The 18,278-nt window shown below is 49.8% G+C and overlaps 3 protein-coding genes across 3 annotated transcripts; 1 reads left to right on the top strand and 2 right to left on the bottom strand.

The window, feature by feature from the left end:
* Nucleotides 1-156: 156 nt before the first annotated feature.
* Nucleotides 157-1,129, top strand: ETH_00010540 (uncharacterized protein; the record flags this gene model as incomplete). The annotated part of the gene is made up of 3 exons (XM_013376981.1): nucleotides 157-398; nucleotides 594-767; nucleotides 1,093-1,129. The coding sequence occupies 3 exons, from the start codon at nucleotides 157-159 to the stop codon at nucleotides 1,127-1,129; spliced, it is 453 nt and encodes a 150-aa protein (XP_013232435.1).
* Nucleotides 1,130-4,372: 3,243 nt separating this feature from the next.
* On the bottom strand, nucleotides 4,373-6,456 carry ETH_00010545 (DNA repair enzyme, putative; the record flags this gene model as incomplete). Its single annotated transcript, XM_013376982.1, has 3 exons — nucleotides 4,373-4,765; nucleotides 5,312-5,526; nucleotides 5,697-6,456. 3 exons carry the CDS (start codon nucleotides 6,454-6,456, stop codon nucleotides 4,373-4,375), a joined length of 1,368 nt encoding a protein of 455 aa, XP_013232436.1.
* A 2,540-nt stretch (nucleotides 6,457-8,996) lies between these two features.
* Nucleotides 8,997-18,133, bottom strand: ETH_00010550 (ATP-dependent helicase, putative; the record flags this gene model as incomplete). The annotated part of the gene is made up of 27 exons (XM_013376983.1): nucleotides 8,997-9,038; nucleotides 9,201-9,453; nucleotides 9,595-9,642; nucleotides 9,751-9,950; nucleotides 10,279-10,411; nucleotides 10,622-10,757; nucleotides 11,046-11,185; nucleotides 11,312-11,420; nucleotides 11,534-11,731; nucleotides 11,884-11,979; nucleotides 12,177-12,284; nucleotides 12,371-12,536; nucleotides 12,739-12,866; nucleotides 13,008-13,095; nucleotides 13,296-13,396; nucleotides 13,549-13,660; nucleotides 13,941-14,041; nucleotides 14,501-14,649; nucleotides 14,774-14,859; nucleotides 15,001-15,134; nucleotides 15,247-15,436; nucleotides 15,763-15,912; nucleotides 16,153-16,416; nucleotides 16,541-16,668; nucleotides 16,968-17,055; nucleotides 17,161-17,355; nucleotides 17,657-18,133. 27 exons carry the CDS (start codon nucleotides 18,131-18,133, stop codon nucleotides 8,997-8,999), a joined length of 4,020 nt encoding a protein of 1,339 aa, XP_013232437.1.
* Nucleotides 18,134-18,278: the final 145 nt, after the last annotated feature.

Genomic DNA, 18,278 nt, shown 5'->3' on the forward strand with positions numbered 1-18,278 from the left:
GGTAACCGGATCTGATCCTAGTTGCGAGCTGCATGTTGGCTCCTGTCGGAGCGACGCGTACTGGTGGGCGTGTCGTTCGTGTTCGCCATCTATTCCAGCTGGCCTCCCCTTAATTTCTCAGCAACGCTAGGAGCAGAAATAAAGATGGATTTTTTGATGGATCGCCTACCTTTGGGGGTGCGGCTATTCACCGCTGCCTCAGCATTGATTTTAATGGTTGGGAGCATTGCTTCTGTTGCAGCCCCTGCAGATTACACTAGCTGCATTGTCTCTCTTTACCTCATTTGCTTTTCTTCTATCTGTCTACTGTGCGAGTTTTCGCCTTATGGACTAAACGTCCTTATGGGCATATGCCCTTTATTGGGGGAGTATTTCTTCAGGGGCCTTCTCTACATCATGTGAGGCAGCAGGAGCAAAACTATACAGAAGTCGTTGACTTTCTTTAGGGGCTGAATAGGACACCGGCAAAGTTGCTCATTTAAGTGGAAATCAGAAGTACTTTTCGGAGGGTCAACTCATGCATTTTCGAATTCGCTGCGTGTGGAATGTATCGAGGGAGTAGAATACGGGCTTGCTGTGCTTGGTTTTCCCAGGGTCGGACTGCTGCCTCTCGGCATCGACACGTTGGGCCTCTGGGGTGGCATCTTGATGATCATATCAGGAACATTAAATATCTTGATCCACGCCCTGTTGCCAGTTCATCCGTACAACTTCTATGGTCGCCGCACCTCTGACCCTGGTGATGACGAGGAAGGGAGGTTCAGCGAGTAAGTTCTCACAGTCGTCGTCGTGAGAGTAATCAACTACATTGTTTTGCGCACAGGTAAGGCTGCTTTTGTTAGCTTCTTTAGGCCGACGCACCCTACATCTTCTCAACTGTTTCCACACATGCAGTGGCTAGCGTAGTTGACATACGCAGAAGACTGCTGCAGCACGGTAGTGCGGTTAGTAACTTGAAGCGGAAAACATGCGGTGCCAAGTGAATTCCGTAGTACTAAAACCTCCTGTTGCACTGGTGGTAGCAGTAATAGGCCTACTCGTTTCGACATTTACTTCGTCGCTGGTATTTTTGTTCCGGGTTCGTGTGTACAGCGAGCCCGAGACCGATGATACTGGCCCATTAAGGTAGATCTGCTCGTGCAGCAGTGAGTCTCAAATTATGGGAGGCTTCCTTGGTGGCTAATGCCGCTGCCACGTACTATCAGCAGCTACAGCGCTGTGCTGCTGACTAGCATACGAACACCGACATTCCCACAGCACACGCAGGAGACTTGGCGCCGCTGCCTTCTCATGTTGCGTTACTCAAAAACACAAAGCCATTCAGGGTCAATGTAGCTTGAGCGAAGGGCGGTTGTTCTCTGTATGCATACGCACTTCATGGAAGTTCACGAACCTTAGGCAGGAATGAGCTCTGATGCAAGGGCCACGGGAACTAGTTCCCCTAGGAACATCCACAAGCGCTTTAGGGCATCTGTGAACACAGCTGGAGCTCCTGGCGCATTTTCAGATTCTCGTGCGTAGTCTGTCGCAATGCCCAGCTTTGAGTCTGCGAGGAGCTGCTAAGCCCAGTTCACTGGGGATATGAAGACATTCCTCTTAACGGAGCACGAGGTGGTGGTGCTCGCACTAAGGAAATTTATATTCACAAGAGATTATCAAGCACTTTCATGGAAAAGGTGGATCTGCGCAGTGTGTGCCTGTCATCCAGTACACGTTAGCCACCAGCGATGACGGCCTGCAGGCAGTCCCACTGCAGATGACTCAGGCGCACTCGCTAATTACTACGAACTATGGCAAGAAAACTGAAGTTTTATATCTATTAAAGCGCGGGGGTCAGCAACGGTGAATGGGAAAGAATCGAGTTCTCGGGCGATCTTCTTCGTCTCGAAATTTGCCGACTGCCGTCCTGGTGTGTCAGCTATGGCATTATTTACGTCTGGAAGTATCGATTTTTCCAACTAGAGTTTCCTTCAGTCTGTAGTCACGGTATGTCAAATTTCGCGGACTAAGGACTTTCCTCGAAGGCTCTTCAATGCATGAGTCTTCCGCGGAAAGTTACTCATTGTAACGTTTGCAACAGCAGCGGCGATAAGCCTACAGAGATCCATGGTCATCAACTTAAAATTATATGGCTACTCAGTGTTTTTGCGAGGTGAGCGTCTCAAAGGCTCGTCTAGCAAGTACACGGGAACAGCGAATTGGATTGAAGCTACGCGTGATGCGTTCAGGACTTCCAGATCTCCCTGGTTGTGCTACATAACCAAGAACAATTTGCTACAGCGGGAGGGTGCATTACGCATTCGAGATTAGTCCGTCAGCGTGTGCCTTGATAATAAACATTTTTGCCACGTTGTGCAATATGCTGTCTACTTCGTGGCGCATAATGCGCTAGCCATATAGTTTCTCTGAAAGAAACTGGGCGAAGGGCTCGTCCGGGCCCCCAAGCTGTGTGTACACCTTATTGAGATATTGCACAACGGCACTAGTGTTTAGTTGTGTGCAGATTCACCGACCTGTTCGAGTGAGACGTGTACTCCTGTCCTATGGCACCAACTGGATGTAACACTTGAATTTTTGTATAGAATGCAGCTGCCTAGATCAACTCTCTGCCTCCATGTTGCCTCAGTGCAAAGGTTTAGCTCGGCGGCGTGGACCCTCGTACCACAGACATTAGCCACCATAGAGTTTCATATGCGTTGAGTTGATTCCCTGCGACTTCGCAACTTTGAATTCGGTGCCTTGTTCCAGTGCAGTCTAGTCTTGTAGAGACAAGACCGGCTACCCCATAGCTGCGCACAACTGACATTCCTAGTTACCTCACTTCTCATTCTATGATTTACTTAGGCCCTAGCGCTGCTACGCTGCATGAAAGTTTCCATCTGTAGGAATTGTTGTTTACTGTGGAAGCCCCCTAAGGAAACTTCGGCAAGGCACTTCATAACAGCACGAAAGTTTCTCCTTCGCAGCGTCTGACTTCAGGGCAGCACTGGAAAATATCTGACTTCAATTGCCTTTGGTAGCATGACTTTGCTGGGGGATCCTTCCCGTTTGCCGCCAATGGGATGCGGCCGCTTGCAGTCTCTTCAAAGATTCATCACATTTCCCTTTTAGACAGCCTTGGTGACAAATACCGCCTTACGGTGCCTTCTGATCCTTAATTTGTCCGCTTCCGAGGGAAAGATCCCAGTATGGGTTGGCAAGTCCCATCCAAATTATTGAAAGGCCTCGGAAGGGATGTGACGCGGCGTGGTAAACGGCTTAGGCCCGGCTCAGCAGTCTGGCCTTAGTCACGTGAGCTTTTTCACTTGTGGTTGAACTGAAGGTTCTGGTAGATAATTGCAGGGGAGAAAAAGAGGCAGACATCCTGGAGAGATCTAAGGAAGCTTTGCAAAGAGCTGTTCCTCAATGTTCACATAGCAGAGACAAGATGCGTCCGCAAGCAGCAAAGAGTGAGAAAGCTTCCACCATCCACGGGGCCCTAGGGTGCGTCCCCATGGGCAGAGCAGATGCAATAACAAACGCTTCAAGGATTTCTTTCTAGCAATTAGCGAGTCAACAGGACCTACGAAAGCCGACGTGCTGGGCGTTTTGCGCAAGAAACTCCACCCCTTTCCAACGCATGGCCAGCCCGTATTGCATCCAGGTCCATAGGCTGATGGTATTTACTACACGAGCAGTCCGGGAACGTTCCACGTACCCACGAAGCTCTGCAATACGGATACACTAGACCCTGTGGTGGAAAAATGAAGGAGAAAAGCCTTTTCGTCCGTTCTCAATCAGTTGAGACTACGGTGGTACGAGAGGTTGGCGCGCGCAAGTGTTTCAGCGGCCCTGAAAATGAGCCACGGGACTGCTACTGTAAGTGCGTCAAGTCGTCAATGCCACAACGGTTGGTTAAGGGAAACTTTAACAAAACGCCAAGTCTTTAGCAAACTCAATCCGGAAAACAGGCAACGCCTCTACTCACTCTTCTTGCAGTTCAGCTTATGATAGCTACTTTGTTGCTGGTTTATTTCTGTGCAGATGCTTTATGTGTGTTCTTTGGATAGTCTCTGGAGGACGAACACTGCGATACTTAAACTACTTCATTGCAATGGGTAAAGGCAATGATGTACTCGCAAACTTAACCACCAACCCACGACGCTGTCTGGATATTGCCGGAAAGGAGTCAGAACACCAGTAGAAAATCAAGCCGAAAGAAAAAGAAGACCACTCATCAAGTGCGCAGTTGCATCCACTCATGGATGCAGGATGCTAAGTTATGCATCATAATGGAGCACCTCCATTTCCAACATCGTTATCCCTTTTGGAGGCTCCTTTAGTTTGGCGAATTTATCTTTGCTGCATGAGAGAGCACAAAGGTAATAAATGGCTATATGGTCACAGTGACGTGTTGATCTATTTCCTGTTCGGGGTCCGGGCGTAAGTCGCCTCTTGCGAACCGTTCTTCGCTGTAAAACTTTGCCTTAACAGTACGCCCGCCAAAAGCGCGTCCGTTGAAAGTCAATAAAGCCCTTGTTGCTTCTTCCTTCCTTTCATACTCGCAGAAGATGCGCACTGCGCAGTCGTCTGGCACCCCAGCTGCTTCGAAAATACGAACTTGCAGCAGGTTCCCAAGTTTCGCTGCCTCCTCTTCCGTTTCCTCTTTTAGGTCTGAGTCCACTTGACCCCTACCAACCATGTTTAGCAGCAACAGGATGCGCGTTGGAGCCATATTGAATGTCACTGCCCGGGGTACTTGGCCTAAAGTCGTTACGTCCTGACCCTGCCGTGCAACACCACAAACACTCTTGACCAATATTTCGTAAAAGATTAGCCTGTAAAGTGCCATGTCGCACGTAAAGCATTTGGGCATACAGAAAAATACAAAGCCCAGCACTGTCTAAATGGGATTCACAATACGAAACCACAAAACAAATACAGTCAGCACAGCCTTCTCATTAAGGGAATCTCCGTTATTTGACGAAGTTTTCCGCCTGTCCATATATTCACACTTTCGCCCAAAACAAAAGATCCTCTATGGACAGGACGCGAGATAAGTTCGCCTACGATGGAAAAAAAGTTCGACCTTTTTGATACAGAGTACCAGAGGTGCTTTCTATGATAACACGGTATGGATGTGCAGGCTAAGGACGCAATGATCCAATAAGTGAAAAATGGTAATTCACACTGGCGCACCAGGCAAGCACTGCATAGTAGGTCCCCTCGACATTACAAGCAGGATAGCGGTCGACTCCAGTGTGAAAAACTTGTCCTCCATACGAATGCAGTAAGCGAGCTTATACCCAACTGTTCCTTTGCTCATGCGTACCTGAACAATAATGCCGCTTCTCATGGCTGTCTTCCTTGCCACGAGAGGAGCAGTAATTCCTTGTTTGTTTGCGCCAAGTCCCTCTCCCTGCTTCCAGCCCATCTTTTCCATCATGCGCGCAGCAAAAGTCTTCTTGTTGGGATCGATGTAAGAGGGGAGAAGAGGGGCCTGAGGCTCAGGGGAGGTCACCGTTTCTCCGCCGTCACCCGCTGCACCTGCTCGATTGAAGAACAAAAAACATATTGCTAAAACATGCAGCACCGCCGACCACAAATCAGCACTATTAAAATACTACAACGCGCACCCACGCCAGTTTTCATTCACTGTGTGAAACTGTGCAAGGCAGGTCGCAAAAAACGGCGGCAGTGAGCCGGACAACCCTTACCATTTCGAGCAGCCTCCTCATCGTGCTTCTGCTTTTCTAATTCCTGCTGCCTCAATCTTTCCAGCTCCTCTCTTTGCTGTTGCCTCATTTTTTCTTTGTGTATGGCAGTGTAATCGTTGGGCTTTGACGGATCATATTCTTGTGGCCAGAGGCCAACGGGAACCCATGTTGTTGGGTCTAAGGGGCTGCTGCTTCCCACAGTTACAGACACTACATTAACGATAGGCTCTGTCTCATTATGGCCCGACTCTGCTCCTCCTGCCCCGACATCACCAGCTTTGGCAGAACTTCCTGCAGCTGACGCAACAGCCCGCGAGGCAGCACCATCTGGTTTTTGTTCCTCCGCCAAGACTCCGGCATGCAACTTCTTGAGCCTTTCTAGAACAAGAGCAGCATCCGCTGCAGCAGCTTGCACGTTTAACGATGGAGACGACTTCGGTGCTGCTTTTGCCATAGTTTGCCGTCGCACAACAGCCGGGGTTAGAAGTTTCAATCGTTGAGCCGCCCACATGGCGCTTGTTGAGCTAGAAACGTCTGCTGAACCTGCAACTGCAGCAGCACCAGCCGCTGCTGTGCCCGTAGTGGCGCCAGGAAGTTTAGCTGAGCTAGAACCTGTAGCTGTGGAAGCCTCGGCAGGGTCATCCGGGTCATCATAAAGGGACCCTAGCAAGGAGCCACTAGGAGCAGGTGTGGTTGCGCTCTTGTCCACACCCTCCCCCTTCGTCGGAGGAGGTAGATCCCCATACAAAGAGTCAAGCATGTTTGATATAAGAATACCGTCGACGGGTGCGTGGCAGAGCACAAAGGGTGTATGAGTGTCAGGTGAAGGCGGTTCGCTGCTTAAGTCCGACCAACGGACCTCCAACGACGGCTCGTACCAGCTATTCCTATCTTGAAGCCCTGCTATCAAGGTCAGCAGCTGTGAAGTGTGAAGTGCAGCAACTGCAAGAATGCTTAGTTGGACGAACTAAAGAATTTGAGGGGAGCCCAGCAAGCGGCAGATTGGCGTGCTGTCTCAGTATATCAAACAGTCACAACAACCTCACAAACAAGACGGAAAACTACGTGGCCAAGTTGAAACCTTGGTGGAGGTTCCTGTACGCTCCTGCAAGGTGGCGGATGATCACCCATCGCGCAGATCAGCGGTGAAAACCAACTCCCACGCATTCGAAAAAACAGACCTGAAGCTGAGCAAAGCATGCAAATATTTTAAAAATGGAACTCGCCGTAGCCTGTATTCTTGAAAATCGATTCCGCGGCACTGGTTGAGTGGACTAAGTGCACGTCCCGAGATGAGATGACCAGAGAACCCCTCTTCGAAGATCGCCTGTGAGAAACTGAAAAACTGTATGCATTGGACTAAACGATGAAAACAATCTAGTATCCAAAAGAACTTGAAAAGACATTGCGGCCCCCAAAATTCTTCCATGCATGCAGGCGCAACAGCCCCCGGAGCTGATGATCACATGGCATGACTGCAGCGTGACTGCAGCTGCTCCCCTCTCATTGGTTGCTTGCTGATATGAACGTCTACTTATATGACTGCTTATTAATATAACTATTTCGAAATACCCTGCTGGCCGCCTTATATTAACGGGGGGGGACCTGCCGAGATGTAACTAAGCACTCCTGGGCGGAGAATGTTAAGCTACGTGCACAGTGCCTTCGGAAAGAACCAAGCCAGCAAGAAATTCCTCCCTACTGAGAGAATTTTGGAGGCTTCGAAGCGCTCTCGTCATGTTGCAGCAAAACACGACTCAACTGGAAACGCAAGACCGCTGAGTCCGTACCCTGTACAGTAGGGTCTCAACGGCAAAACTTAAGTGGAACTGACCACTCTCCTCTGATGCAACCAAAACTGCGTACTGCTGTTCAGCATCGAAGGCGCAGCTATGTGCTGAAAAGTACGTGCGAATCCGACTCCCTTTGCTCAGGGTAGAGCTATGCTCTGTAAGAGTTGACGGTTATACATACCAAAAAAGCACTCCTTGCCCACAGCAGGCTTCTGTGCTAGCTACTTTGCATGCATGCTGGAATCAATCATCATCCCGCATTAGTATGAAGAAGCTATCGAATTCTGGGTTGCATGGAATAGCAATCCAGACGGCAAGCGCCGACCATCACGCACTTGCCCACAAAGCCAACACTACGTCTCCGATACACGTTCAGAGCCGCGCCAGTCGTTACAACTGCATGTATAGTGATTGCCACGAAGCGAGCCGCTGCGCTGGCTATTCGCTCTGATGGCTCGCTACCAGGCAACCAGAGCGAGCCAGTCGTTACAACTGCATCTATAGTGATTGCCACAAAGCGAACCCCTGAGATGGTTATTCGCTCTGGTGACTCGCTACCAGGCAACCACAGCGAGAAATCACACAATTTCGGGATGTGTGGGAGGGATTGCAAGTCAGGAAAAAAAACATCTTGGAAGTCCTGCTGGAGCGAAGCGCTACCATTACTAAAATGCTACTTCTCCGCAGTGCGATTAAGCCCCCTATTCACTATTTGCCTGGCGTTGTTCCTCGCTTCATCTGATATCCAAAGATGCAGGGGTCCGTCGTATTGCGCACCTAGATTACCACTAGATTTGGGGCACAATCAACATAAATTTACTTGGAAACAAAAGCGCCAATTCTCCTTTACACAGGGTCAACCAGGCAATCCGCTACTTAATTTAACAGATGGCCATGCATGAGGGAAAAGAACGAATTGGATGACTAAACCTCTACACAACGCGAGAAGTCGGTGACTCAGCTTGTGTGTATGCCTTCAGTAGCCCCAGTAATGGCACCTGCTGGCAGCAGTCACATCCTATGAAGAAGACGTAGCAGGGCTTGGACAGCTGGTTAAAGATATTCACTTCCTCTATAACGGTAGAGCACGTTCCCTTTCACGGCCTGATCGTGGTGGTTCGACACAGGTGGTATCGAAATCCTTTGTCAACACGAACACCATTCACATTGACCTACCGAAGATCCTAAAGTAAGTTCTACAACTACGCTGGACCCTTGGACAGTCTTGGTTCAGGGAAAACAGGCGATTGAGCGCCCCTGGCAGCTAGCCAGTGATAAATGCGCCACAAGACAGCGAAATCACCTACAAACGCCAACTCATATACTGTGGCAAAAAGTGAGGCCTTGACAAACAACGATTTAACATCCTGGGTCAAGCTGCCGAGATGCCACAGCTACCTAGTCACAAGCAGCCAATGAAGACCACCGGGCTGGCCGCTTTATTTGCCTTGAAGCCAAACAGAAGTATGGGAGACTATGGAGATACCCCAAGGAACGCAACACAGGCTCAGAGATGCTGTTCCCAGTCTTCGGGCACTTCTTCCTCTTCCTGGTCACACCATACAAAAGCAACTGCTAGCAGTAATGACCACATTGCTAGTCTACTTCATTTCCGCACTAGAATAACAGAAAAGGACAACAAAACGTGTATATCCGTGCAGAGCAAGAAACGCTCCCGAATAAACAGGTTCGAAACAATCAGCTGGCTTACGTGCATCGGCTCGGGTGCTGTTTCGCGCCCTCCCTCTCCACGCACGCCCATCCCGCCACTCCCGAAATCTGCTTGAAAACCCTGCGGCATGTACGCTGTCTTTATGGCCCCTCCTCCAGTGCTCGTCGCAGTGACGCTCCCGGTACCGACTGCACTTGCACCGACTCGAGCAGCTCCTGACGCTATGGGGTTATAGTTGTACGTGGGCACCTCAAGGTAGTCGTTCAAGCGAGAAATGGGAACGATTGACCTCCTGGTGTTTCGTTATCATAACATCAGACGCAACTATAATAACGCATGCTGTTCTCCAAAAACCAATAAAACGTGAAATGATGAAAGCGGCAGCGCAAAACTAATGTGCCTAGACTGTGATCAGAAGCGCTTGCAGACTTACTGGCTTCCAACCCAAGAAATCCAAGGCCTCCAGTTCACTGTATCCGCCCTACAGGTAAAACAAGTGGTAGCAAAGGAGAATAGCACTAGGAACAAAGAATTGAGAAAAAATGCATTACCTACATGCCTTGCGCTGCTGCAGCATTTACTCGCTTACCAAAGAGACAACTGGTCTCCAACAACAAGAAGGCCTCGTCTAGCACGAGTGAGCATCACGTTGAGCCGGCGTGCATCCTTTAAAAAACCTATTTCACCTCTAGGGTTGGAACGAACAGCGCTGAAGATGATCAGATCCTTCTCCTTGCCCTGGAACCCGTCCACAGAGTCGACATCAATCTGATAGCATAACGCCTTGTCCTGAAGCCGCACGGGCACCGCAAAATGTGTAGCAACAGTAATGCTCCATGGAGCCACCCGCCAAAGGGAATCCGTAATATGCGTAGTAACAGCTATGCTCCTTGGGATCACTCGCCACACAGAACATTTCAATTGCATGTGTGAGGCAAAAACCCCAAAGAATTGCTGGGCGCCTCAACCAAGAAACGCGATGCTGGACAATTTGGTGCAGCTATGGTGCTTCCACAGAGATTGAAAGCAGCTGACGACACGCGCAGAGCAGGCGAGTTTACGCAGAGACAAAAGGCCAGTTGCAACTACGAGCTGTTGGGAACGCAGGGCTTCTTACAAAAGAGTCGTTTAAGGCGAAGCGGATCCGCGCTTTCTGCGCATCGTACGGGGTTAAAATGCCGATTTCGCTCGGACGGATTGTACCGCACTGCAATACTGACCGCAATATTGCCAGTATCGGGTCGATTTCACTGAAGAAAATCACCGGTATAGTCTACTCACGGAACCAAATGCATAATCTACCAGGAGTCATGAAAGGCTGACGCCCCCCTTACTCAATCTATCTGAAGGTTCATTTGCTAGCTGTACTCATTTCCATCAACGGCATCCACTTCGTGCAGTCATTTCATGCACGAGTACTTCTTGCGGCAGTAAACAATTGTAAAAAACAATTGACTTACACAAGGCTGTACTTCGACGTCCCCAAAGACTGCTCCATGTTCGCAAGCCCAGCGGAAATATCAATAAGGCACACCCGACTGTGTGAGGATGGCCAAAGAAACCCTGCTACTGGGGGACGGTTGCAGTCGTCCACATCTAGAACGCACGTACAGCCAAGGAAGCAATGCAAAGCTCATAATACAGAAACTGCATTCAGCAAAACAGTGCAGTTTACCGAAGAGCGAATGACACAGACTCGCTGCCTCTATACTGTGAAACATACTTTGTGCCGCTCCACTACAGTACCCGAGTTGTCAATAACCGCGCTTATTTCCCAAACGCGTATTCGCTCATTCAGGTTCCTCGAGTGCGATGTGAGCTGCATTTTGCACGAATTTAGCAGGCGAATTTGTACACACGGAAGTTCATAGGCATGCAACGCACCTCGACTGAAAATCTTCCCCTGGTAGAACTGCATGTTTGGAAAATGAGCAATACTTGGGTGCATACGACGTTGCTCGTTTAGCAAGTGAATTGGTGCGATGCCACTTCCGACGAATCGCTCAAGAAGCGAAACTCCCAGCCTACAATCAAGAGCACCCGCAACGCAACACTATGCAAAGAAGCGACCCCACCTGCTTTTACTATGACTCGGTGAACGTACACAAATCAAATATAGTGCACGCATGCTCTCCCTAGCCGCCGCCTACCCGCCATCGCTAGCCTCCCGTGAAACGATGGTGGGAGGAAGTTGCTTATGGTCGCCAATTAGGACCACTGAACGGCAACCGTGGCCTAATGGGATTAGATTAGACGGCTCTATAAAGGCAAACATCGAATAGACACACAAGAAGCAAAACCAAGCGATCTTTTCCTTCTAAAGACAATGAATGATGTGGTGCCCTGCTGGCGGGAGACAGTGACAGACGCACCAATGGACTGGGCGCACTCGTCAATAATGACCCTCTCAAACGTGACATCGTCGAACATCTCGTGGCCACTGCCAACACAGGTTGCGATGATGACATTATACTTGCGAACGGCTTCTCGGACGAGAAGCATGCGCAAACTTCGTGCCTCTCCTGAATTCTTGTCTCTCATTCGTAGAAGATCGCGATATCGAGGAAGATCTATGGAACAGCATTTGGTATCACTGGAGCCGCTTGCACGTTTGATGCTTAACTCTCAATCATGCGTACAGTTGCCGTGCATTTTCAGAGGAAATGAAACTAACAACGAACTCGCAATGCATCGGTGGAGTGCCAAAACAACAGCCAGGTACCTTGAATTGATTCTTCCTTTAAATCCGACTCGCTTCCGCTGCCTACTCGAACGCTACGGATGCCTCGGTTGCTGAGCCCCTCCATGAGATTGTCCGCTGCACGTATGCATGAAACTCAAGCCAGAAATTAAAGAAGACTGCATGAGTAGCTCCCAAAACACAAATCTGCAATTGCCACAGCCACTGGAGACCTCTGTTAGCTGGCGTCCTTGAATTCACCCCTGGTGCGCTAAAATTCCGGGTGTCCGCGTGAAAAGGGGGCCAATACACAAGGGAAGGCATTTGCTACTAACCGGCAACGTTTGAGTCAGCGACAGCGAGAATTTTTTTAGTAGGGTTGATGCGCTGCCACGCATCAATAATTGCGCAAGCCACGTGTGTCTTTCCTGTGCCAGGAGGACCTGAGGCGCACCGCGGACTGGACACTAACCAACTTAAAAAAGACCTTCGGCAAAACGACAGCAACAAAGAGCACATTGCAACGTACCCTGCACAAGGGTTAGGCGATTTGTCATGGCGCTTATCGTTGCTTGGCGCTGAGCCTCGTTAAGCGGTAAGCCTGTCGGGAGTCGAAAACCATCGCCGAACATTTCGTAGCCCTCATCCGGAGCACTACGGCTTGAGGAAGGGGTTTGCCTCCGCGCCTGCAGTGACTGAAAAGCAACAAGACAGCATCGGCGCTTCGCACACTTTTGAGGTTTTGCTATTCGCAACGTACAGGCAGCTGACACTGCTCGATCTTGGGAATAAACATATGTAACCACAGGAATATCATGTGCCCATGCTGCTACGTACGACAAACTGTTGTTCTCAAAAGTTACGCTGTGCCACGTCGACAGCCGTCAGAATGCTTACAACTTGTTGCAGCAGAGATGGCTGCACCCGTTGCTTCTTGCAAGAGTCACCATCCGCCAGTTCGTCCAATTGGTGTAGCGGGTTGTACTGCTCTGGGTCTGTGTCGCTTAGCTGCGGCACTGGTCCCCCTGGGTAACACAACATGACAAAATCCTGCGCTAGCCGCATGAGATCCATTACCTATCGCCACACAATATAAACCTTGTTCACGATTTGCCAGTTAGAAAACGCATGTTTGTGACGCCAACTGCGCTGGGACTGAAGCTTACGACCAGACACCTGCTGGGCCTGAGGTTCACTAGTGTGCAGGAGAAGGTAACGGATCTCCGGTGCGAAGACGTAAGGGGGTGGCGACTTCTGTGATTGCCATACACGCAGATGACGGGCCAAAAAGAGCGGTAAAGCTGTTTTCCCAAAATACAAAACCAGCAGAGTGATTTGTGTGCTCAATCCTTGAATGCAAGTGATAGTGTAAGATGCAGCTCATTACGCAAGCCGCAAGTGGACATGCGCTAATAAGAACAAAAATGGATGAAAAGGCCAACTGGCCCACTGACCCCTGCTGGATGCTTCGACATTGTAAGGCCTCTGAGCGCCTGGACCATCCTGTCGTGCGTTACAGCAGGAGTGAGATAGTAAAGCTTGAATTTATTGGTCGCTGGACAAAGACAAAGGGATAAACACAGCCACAGACACATACAGTAAATACACAAAGAATGACAGCATGAGCCTTAGCGATGTATAGCTGCACATCTGCTAATGCCTTCCAAGTTCATTCTTTCCTACTGGAGTGTCACCCTGAACACTTACTGAAGACTTCTGGGTACTTCTTGACTTCGGCAGTGGCAACGCGAACATTCACGTTCATGGATTCTGAGAAATCTCCTTTTACACTCGTAACGACGCCCACAAAGCATCGTTGCTGTACAAGCACACATTACGGACAAAAAATCGCTCACAAAGTGTCGCTGTAGAAGCACATGCTACGGATATACAAAGCCACTGATTCACAGCCAAAGATTACAAATACAAGTAAAAAGACAGGTAACGCAGTGTGCAAATCATCCACTTAACAGCCCTACGAAGCCGGTGTTCCATACAGTGGGAGAAGACCAACAGCCAGCTGGACTATGTAGGCTAGAAAAAGATATTACTGAAATGCCCGATAAAATCAGTACAGATGCTATCTGTAGTCCACCTACCCAAGATTCCTCCTCAGTAAATGCATGCGGATCTGCCGGCCTGAGGAGAACGATATCATCTTCCCGGAACTGGACGCTCCTGAGGAACATGCGCTCTTCCTCTAAAAAGAAAGCACCAACAAAGCGAAGCTGTCAAACGCAGGCTTTACTACGTTGAATGAAACTTCGAGCTAAACCAGCAGAGAGCTACGTTCATGCTACCTCCCAGCTTCTTCTGCGCCTTAATGGCCACTCGCCGTATGCGAGTGTTCGCATCACAAAGCTGCTGCACATGCTGCTTCAAGAAGCATTTACCAATTAACGGTTCTGATTTCCTAAAACGAACGTGGCGTGCTTTACCAAAGGCATGTAGCACATCACTCGTACACCTTAAGGGCGAGCAAAGGCCACCTATATACGCTTCTAATCAACTACTGGACATAGTGTGATCTCCGTCAAGCAGAACCTTGAAGTAACTATTACTATATTTAGTGTTGCGAAAAAAGCGTGTTTCAATACTGATCTCTTCGTAACCCGCCTTGTGCAGGTACTGTGAAGTCACCACGTGTGTGTATACTCGCCTCGTAAGAATGTGGAGAACGAAAACACTGGGAAGGTAACAGACTTCCGCGTAAGTAGAACATGCTTGCCTTCCCCAAGGTCGGCAAAAGCTCGGCGATCGCTGATGTTCGTTGCGACTTGTGCTTGCCACTCCAGCGCAAGCATTAGCCTAGAAGCCAAAGCAAACCTCTCAATCAGCTAGTAGGACAAGCACCTCACAGGCAGCAATGGTCTCATAACCCGCGGCATAATGTAAGGTTTGGCACTGCGCTTATCCACACAATACAGCTTACCTATAGTTGTGAAAGTAGCGCATCGCCAGAGTCGAAGGGAACCAGCTGCTATCCAGTGACAGTCCACCAAGCTCGTGAAGCACCGACTGAAAACAGCAACAGAGATAACTCATCCATACTGAAACGCCTGGGACAGTTCCACGAAAAAGAAGATACGGGGAGTCAACCCTAAACGCAACGCATGAGAACACAGATCTTCGAACATGGCTGTTCCCTCATCGACTCACCTGTCCAAACTCGCAGTTTGTCAAAACCGTGCACTCGTCAAGAAGCTGCTCCCACAGATCCGGAGGCATCACTTTCGGAGCGTCATATGACGCTTTAACGACCTCTTGGAGCCCAGAGCTACTCTGGCCATCACCTGAAGCACAACAAGCTTCTCAAACGTGTCGACATGCTACTACAGTCTCATTCTGTGCTGATGTACAATGGGCAGTTGCAAGCTTAAACTTACATATCATATGGATACTTACTTTGAGTTTGCTCTGCAACCACGGGGCGTGGAGCTGCTTGCACCTTTAACTGGTCAATTAGGGAGTTTACTAGTGATCGACTGCCTTCAGCCATGGCTGCGCGCCAAACGACTGGCAGGAATATACGCCATACAGCTCCCCTCGTTTCGGCGATGAGCCGGCAAGCACTCTCTACATACACAGACGGGTCCTGTTGCAGAGCACCAAGCATGCGTGACACAAAACGTACACACTTTCAATACAAACCGGCCACCGCCTCCTGCAGACCGATGCGCTACGCGTTTAGAAGAGAGCAGTGTTCAACTTTACCTTAACACGCGGTACGAGTGGCTACACGCAGTACGCGTGGCTACAACGTGAAAAGGTGGCAACCTAATAATCAACATTAGCTGTTGACAGCAGACAAGCCGCCCCACATCAATACGGTGGTAAAGCTCATGCACACACAAGCGCAAGCACGCATTCTTCATGAAGAATGTGGGGGCATTTAACCCGTGCAAACTTTGCAACGTTCACCTTTTTGCTTTCCACCTGGTTCACAACCATAAGGGCTGCTTGTCTGTCCTTGTCATCAACGTGTTCTATGAAGCCCGCCGCTTGCATCATTTGCATGGCTGCCTGAGCTCGTGCACCAGCTTTGGTAGAGCCGACAGCGACGATAACATGCTGCAGTGCCACCGTAGCAAATGAACCAGAAAGATCATAACTCTACCTCGACTGTCAGAGTGGAAAGCTTCGGTTTGGCTATGTCCGCACGCACAACTTGAGTTACCACTGAAATTGTGCGAAAGAGTAAATGTCAGCAGCGCTCAGGATCCTAGGTTAAACAAACGCGCAAAGCCGTATCTACTGACACATGAAAGCACAACTGGCACGGGTACAGCAGACAGCGAGATATTCGCTTACAGAATGCATGCGCCCATCATTTGATTTCCATTTCCATTCAAGCGCACACCGATGACCTTCTGGCGCCTCCGTTATCGTTTCTGTGGCCTTTATTTGGTTCTGGGAGGTGACGGTATTGTGCAACATGTTAATTTCACCAGCCGTGTGCTTTGATAGCTGCGACGGTCTCGTAATCTGGCTCCGGTGCTCCTGTGGCTGCACCTTCCTATTTTTCGACGCCTCAGCATTTAAGACTGCCCGACGCATCAACCCTTTATCCTTCAGCTGCAGAAACGATACAACTGTTCGCCGGAAAAAATGTGAGCAGTGCCACCTTTTCCATAAGCTATGAAAAGGTGGGTAGAGGGGAAAAAGGCATGGCTGAGCATCCTGGAGAGCACATGCGCACCTCCTGCACTTTTATGTACATGTCTTGCATCGCGGCAATCTCTGCCTCAGCTGGAAAGGAGCCACTACCTTGTGACTCCACGATAGTAGGCTCTCCATCCAGCAAGAAATTCCACTCGAAACTGTGCTCTGCATGGTTTCCATAGTGGCGCAAGCACGCAAGGTCAGCACTGCCTTGGCTAAGTCGACTGCCCATTAGACTCAACCTAGTTAAATGTTACGTGCCGTACATTATGCTAAACGCCTTCGAACAATACCGCAGGCTGCTCCACATGGGAAGAGCGAAGAAACAATAATGAGGCTGCTCACTTGTCTCCGATTGTGTCTGTGCACTCTCTAGCGCTTGCCAGTGAATCTGTGGGCATAAAGATGCGCGGATTTATGTCAGTACGTGTTTGTATGCTATCACATTCGGCCGAACTGCTTACTCATCCTGGAAATGGGAATAGCCCTCTGCTTCGCGTTCAGTTTTCCTCGGAGGGTGCTGAAAATGACTCGAGTAACTTGTTCATACTCCTGCAGATGGCACATACGCACCCACAAATAGTGCTATGTGTTGCACTGCACCTTCGTGAGCCTATCGCGGCACCATTGAAATGTTGAGTCACAACAGCAACTCACATGCGGGGTCACCGGACCCAACTGCACCAAGAGAACTTTCACAGCCTCTTTCTTCGCATCCTTTTTTGAGCGGCCAATGCCGGAGGCCCGGAATTCGCGGCTCCTGACATTCCACACAAGCGTGTGCTGAAACCCTCCGTTACTATCTCCCCCAGGTGCCCTCTCGCAGTGTTCCTGTACCGCCGGCTTCATAAACTGAACGCAATCAAAACGCAAAACCGGCGGCAAGTACTCACAAGCTTTTTACATGGAGCAGGCATGAGACTTTGAGGTACAAGAACCATACTGCTTGCACTCCCCCTCCATTCGCGTGCCGAAAGGGCCGAACAGGCGACCACTCCAACATGTAAATAATGGCGGACTTAGCACGCTTCTCGTAGCACCGTAAATTGAATACGAACAGGGCTCAAATGTGCAAATGGATGCACCCTACGCTGGAATCATGGGAACAGAGCTTCTCAGTTTGTTGTCAGTTGCATTTCTATGCAGAATATACCGTTTGCCGGACTCCGTAGAAGTGAAGGATGTACTCATCGTCGAGTGTTAGCTTGTTGAAGGCTTCAAGGCCCCTGTTTCCGAACAGCACAGATATTGCAGATTGCGGATCGCTTCCCGTTGGCGCATGGCTGACCGGAGGCCCGAAGTTGCCTCGTGATCCATCTGGCGCCCCAAGATTATGCGCTGGTACTCCGCCAGACCCTCCTACAGACGGAGACTGAGTTGAGAAGCCAGCGGGGCCAAAGCCAGAGGCAGCCCCTAAAAGGCCATCCTCACGACTGGGGGAGGTCCCTGGTTCCTGTGTTGTGGAGGCTATTCCCTGCGTACGAAAAGAGGAGAAGGTCCTCGGAATGTTTGGCTCCTGATTGTCAGAAGGAGTTGAAGACCCAGGAGGTGGACTTGCCTCAGCGCCTCTTTGGATGCCTATGCTGTCCCGAGGCCCAGAGCGCCTCCAACGTGCGACGGGCTTTGCCATTATCCCAATAAGGCTGCGTTGTGATGCGGAGGAGTTGCAGCGTTGCCACCCCAATGCACTGTGTGTCCAGGTGTGGAACGCTGGGAAAAACGCTTCTGACACGGGGGGAAATAATTTGGTGCCGTTTGTGTGTTCCGAAGCACGC

Source organism: Eimeria tenella, genomic scaffold (assembly GCF_000499545.2).
Source record: "Eimeria tenella Houghton genomic scaffold, Eth_scaff43, whole genome shotgun sequence".
Lineage (NCBI taxonomy): Eukaryota > Apicomplexa > Conoidasida > Eucoccidiorida > Eimeriidae > Eimeria > Eimeria tenella.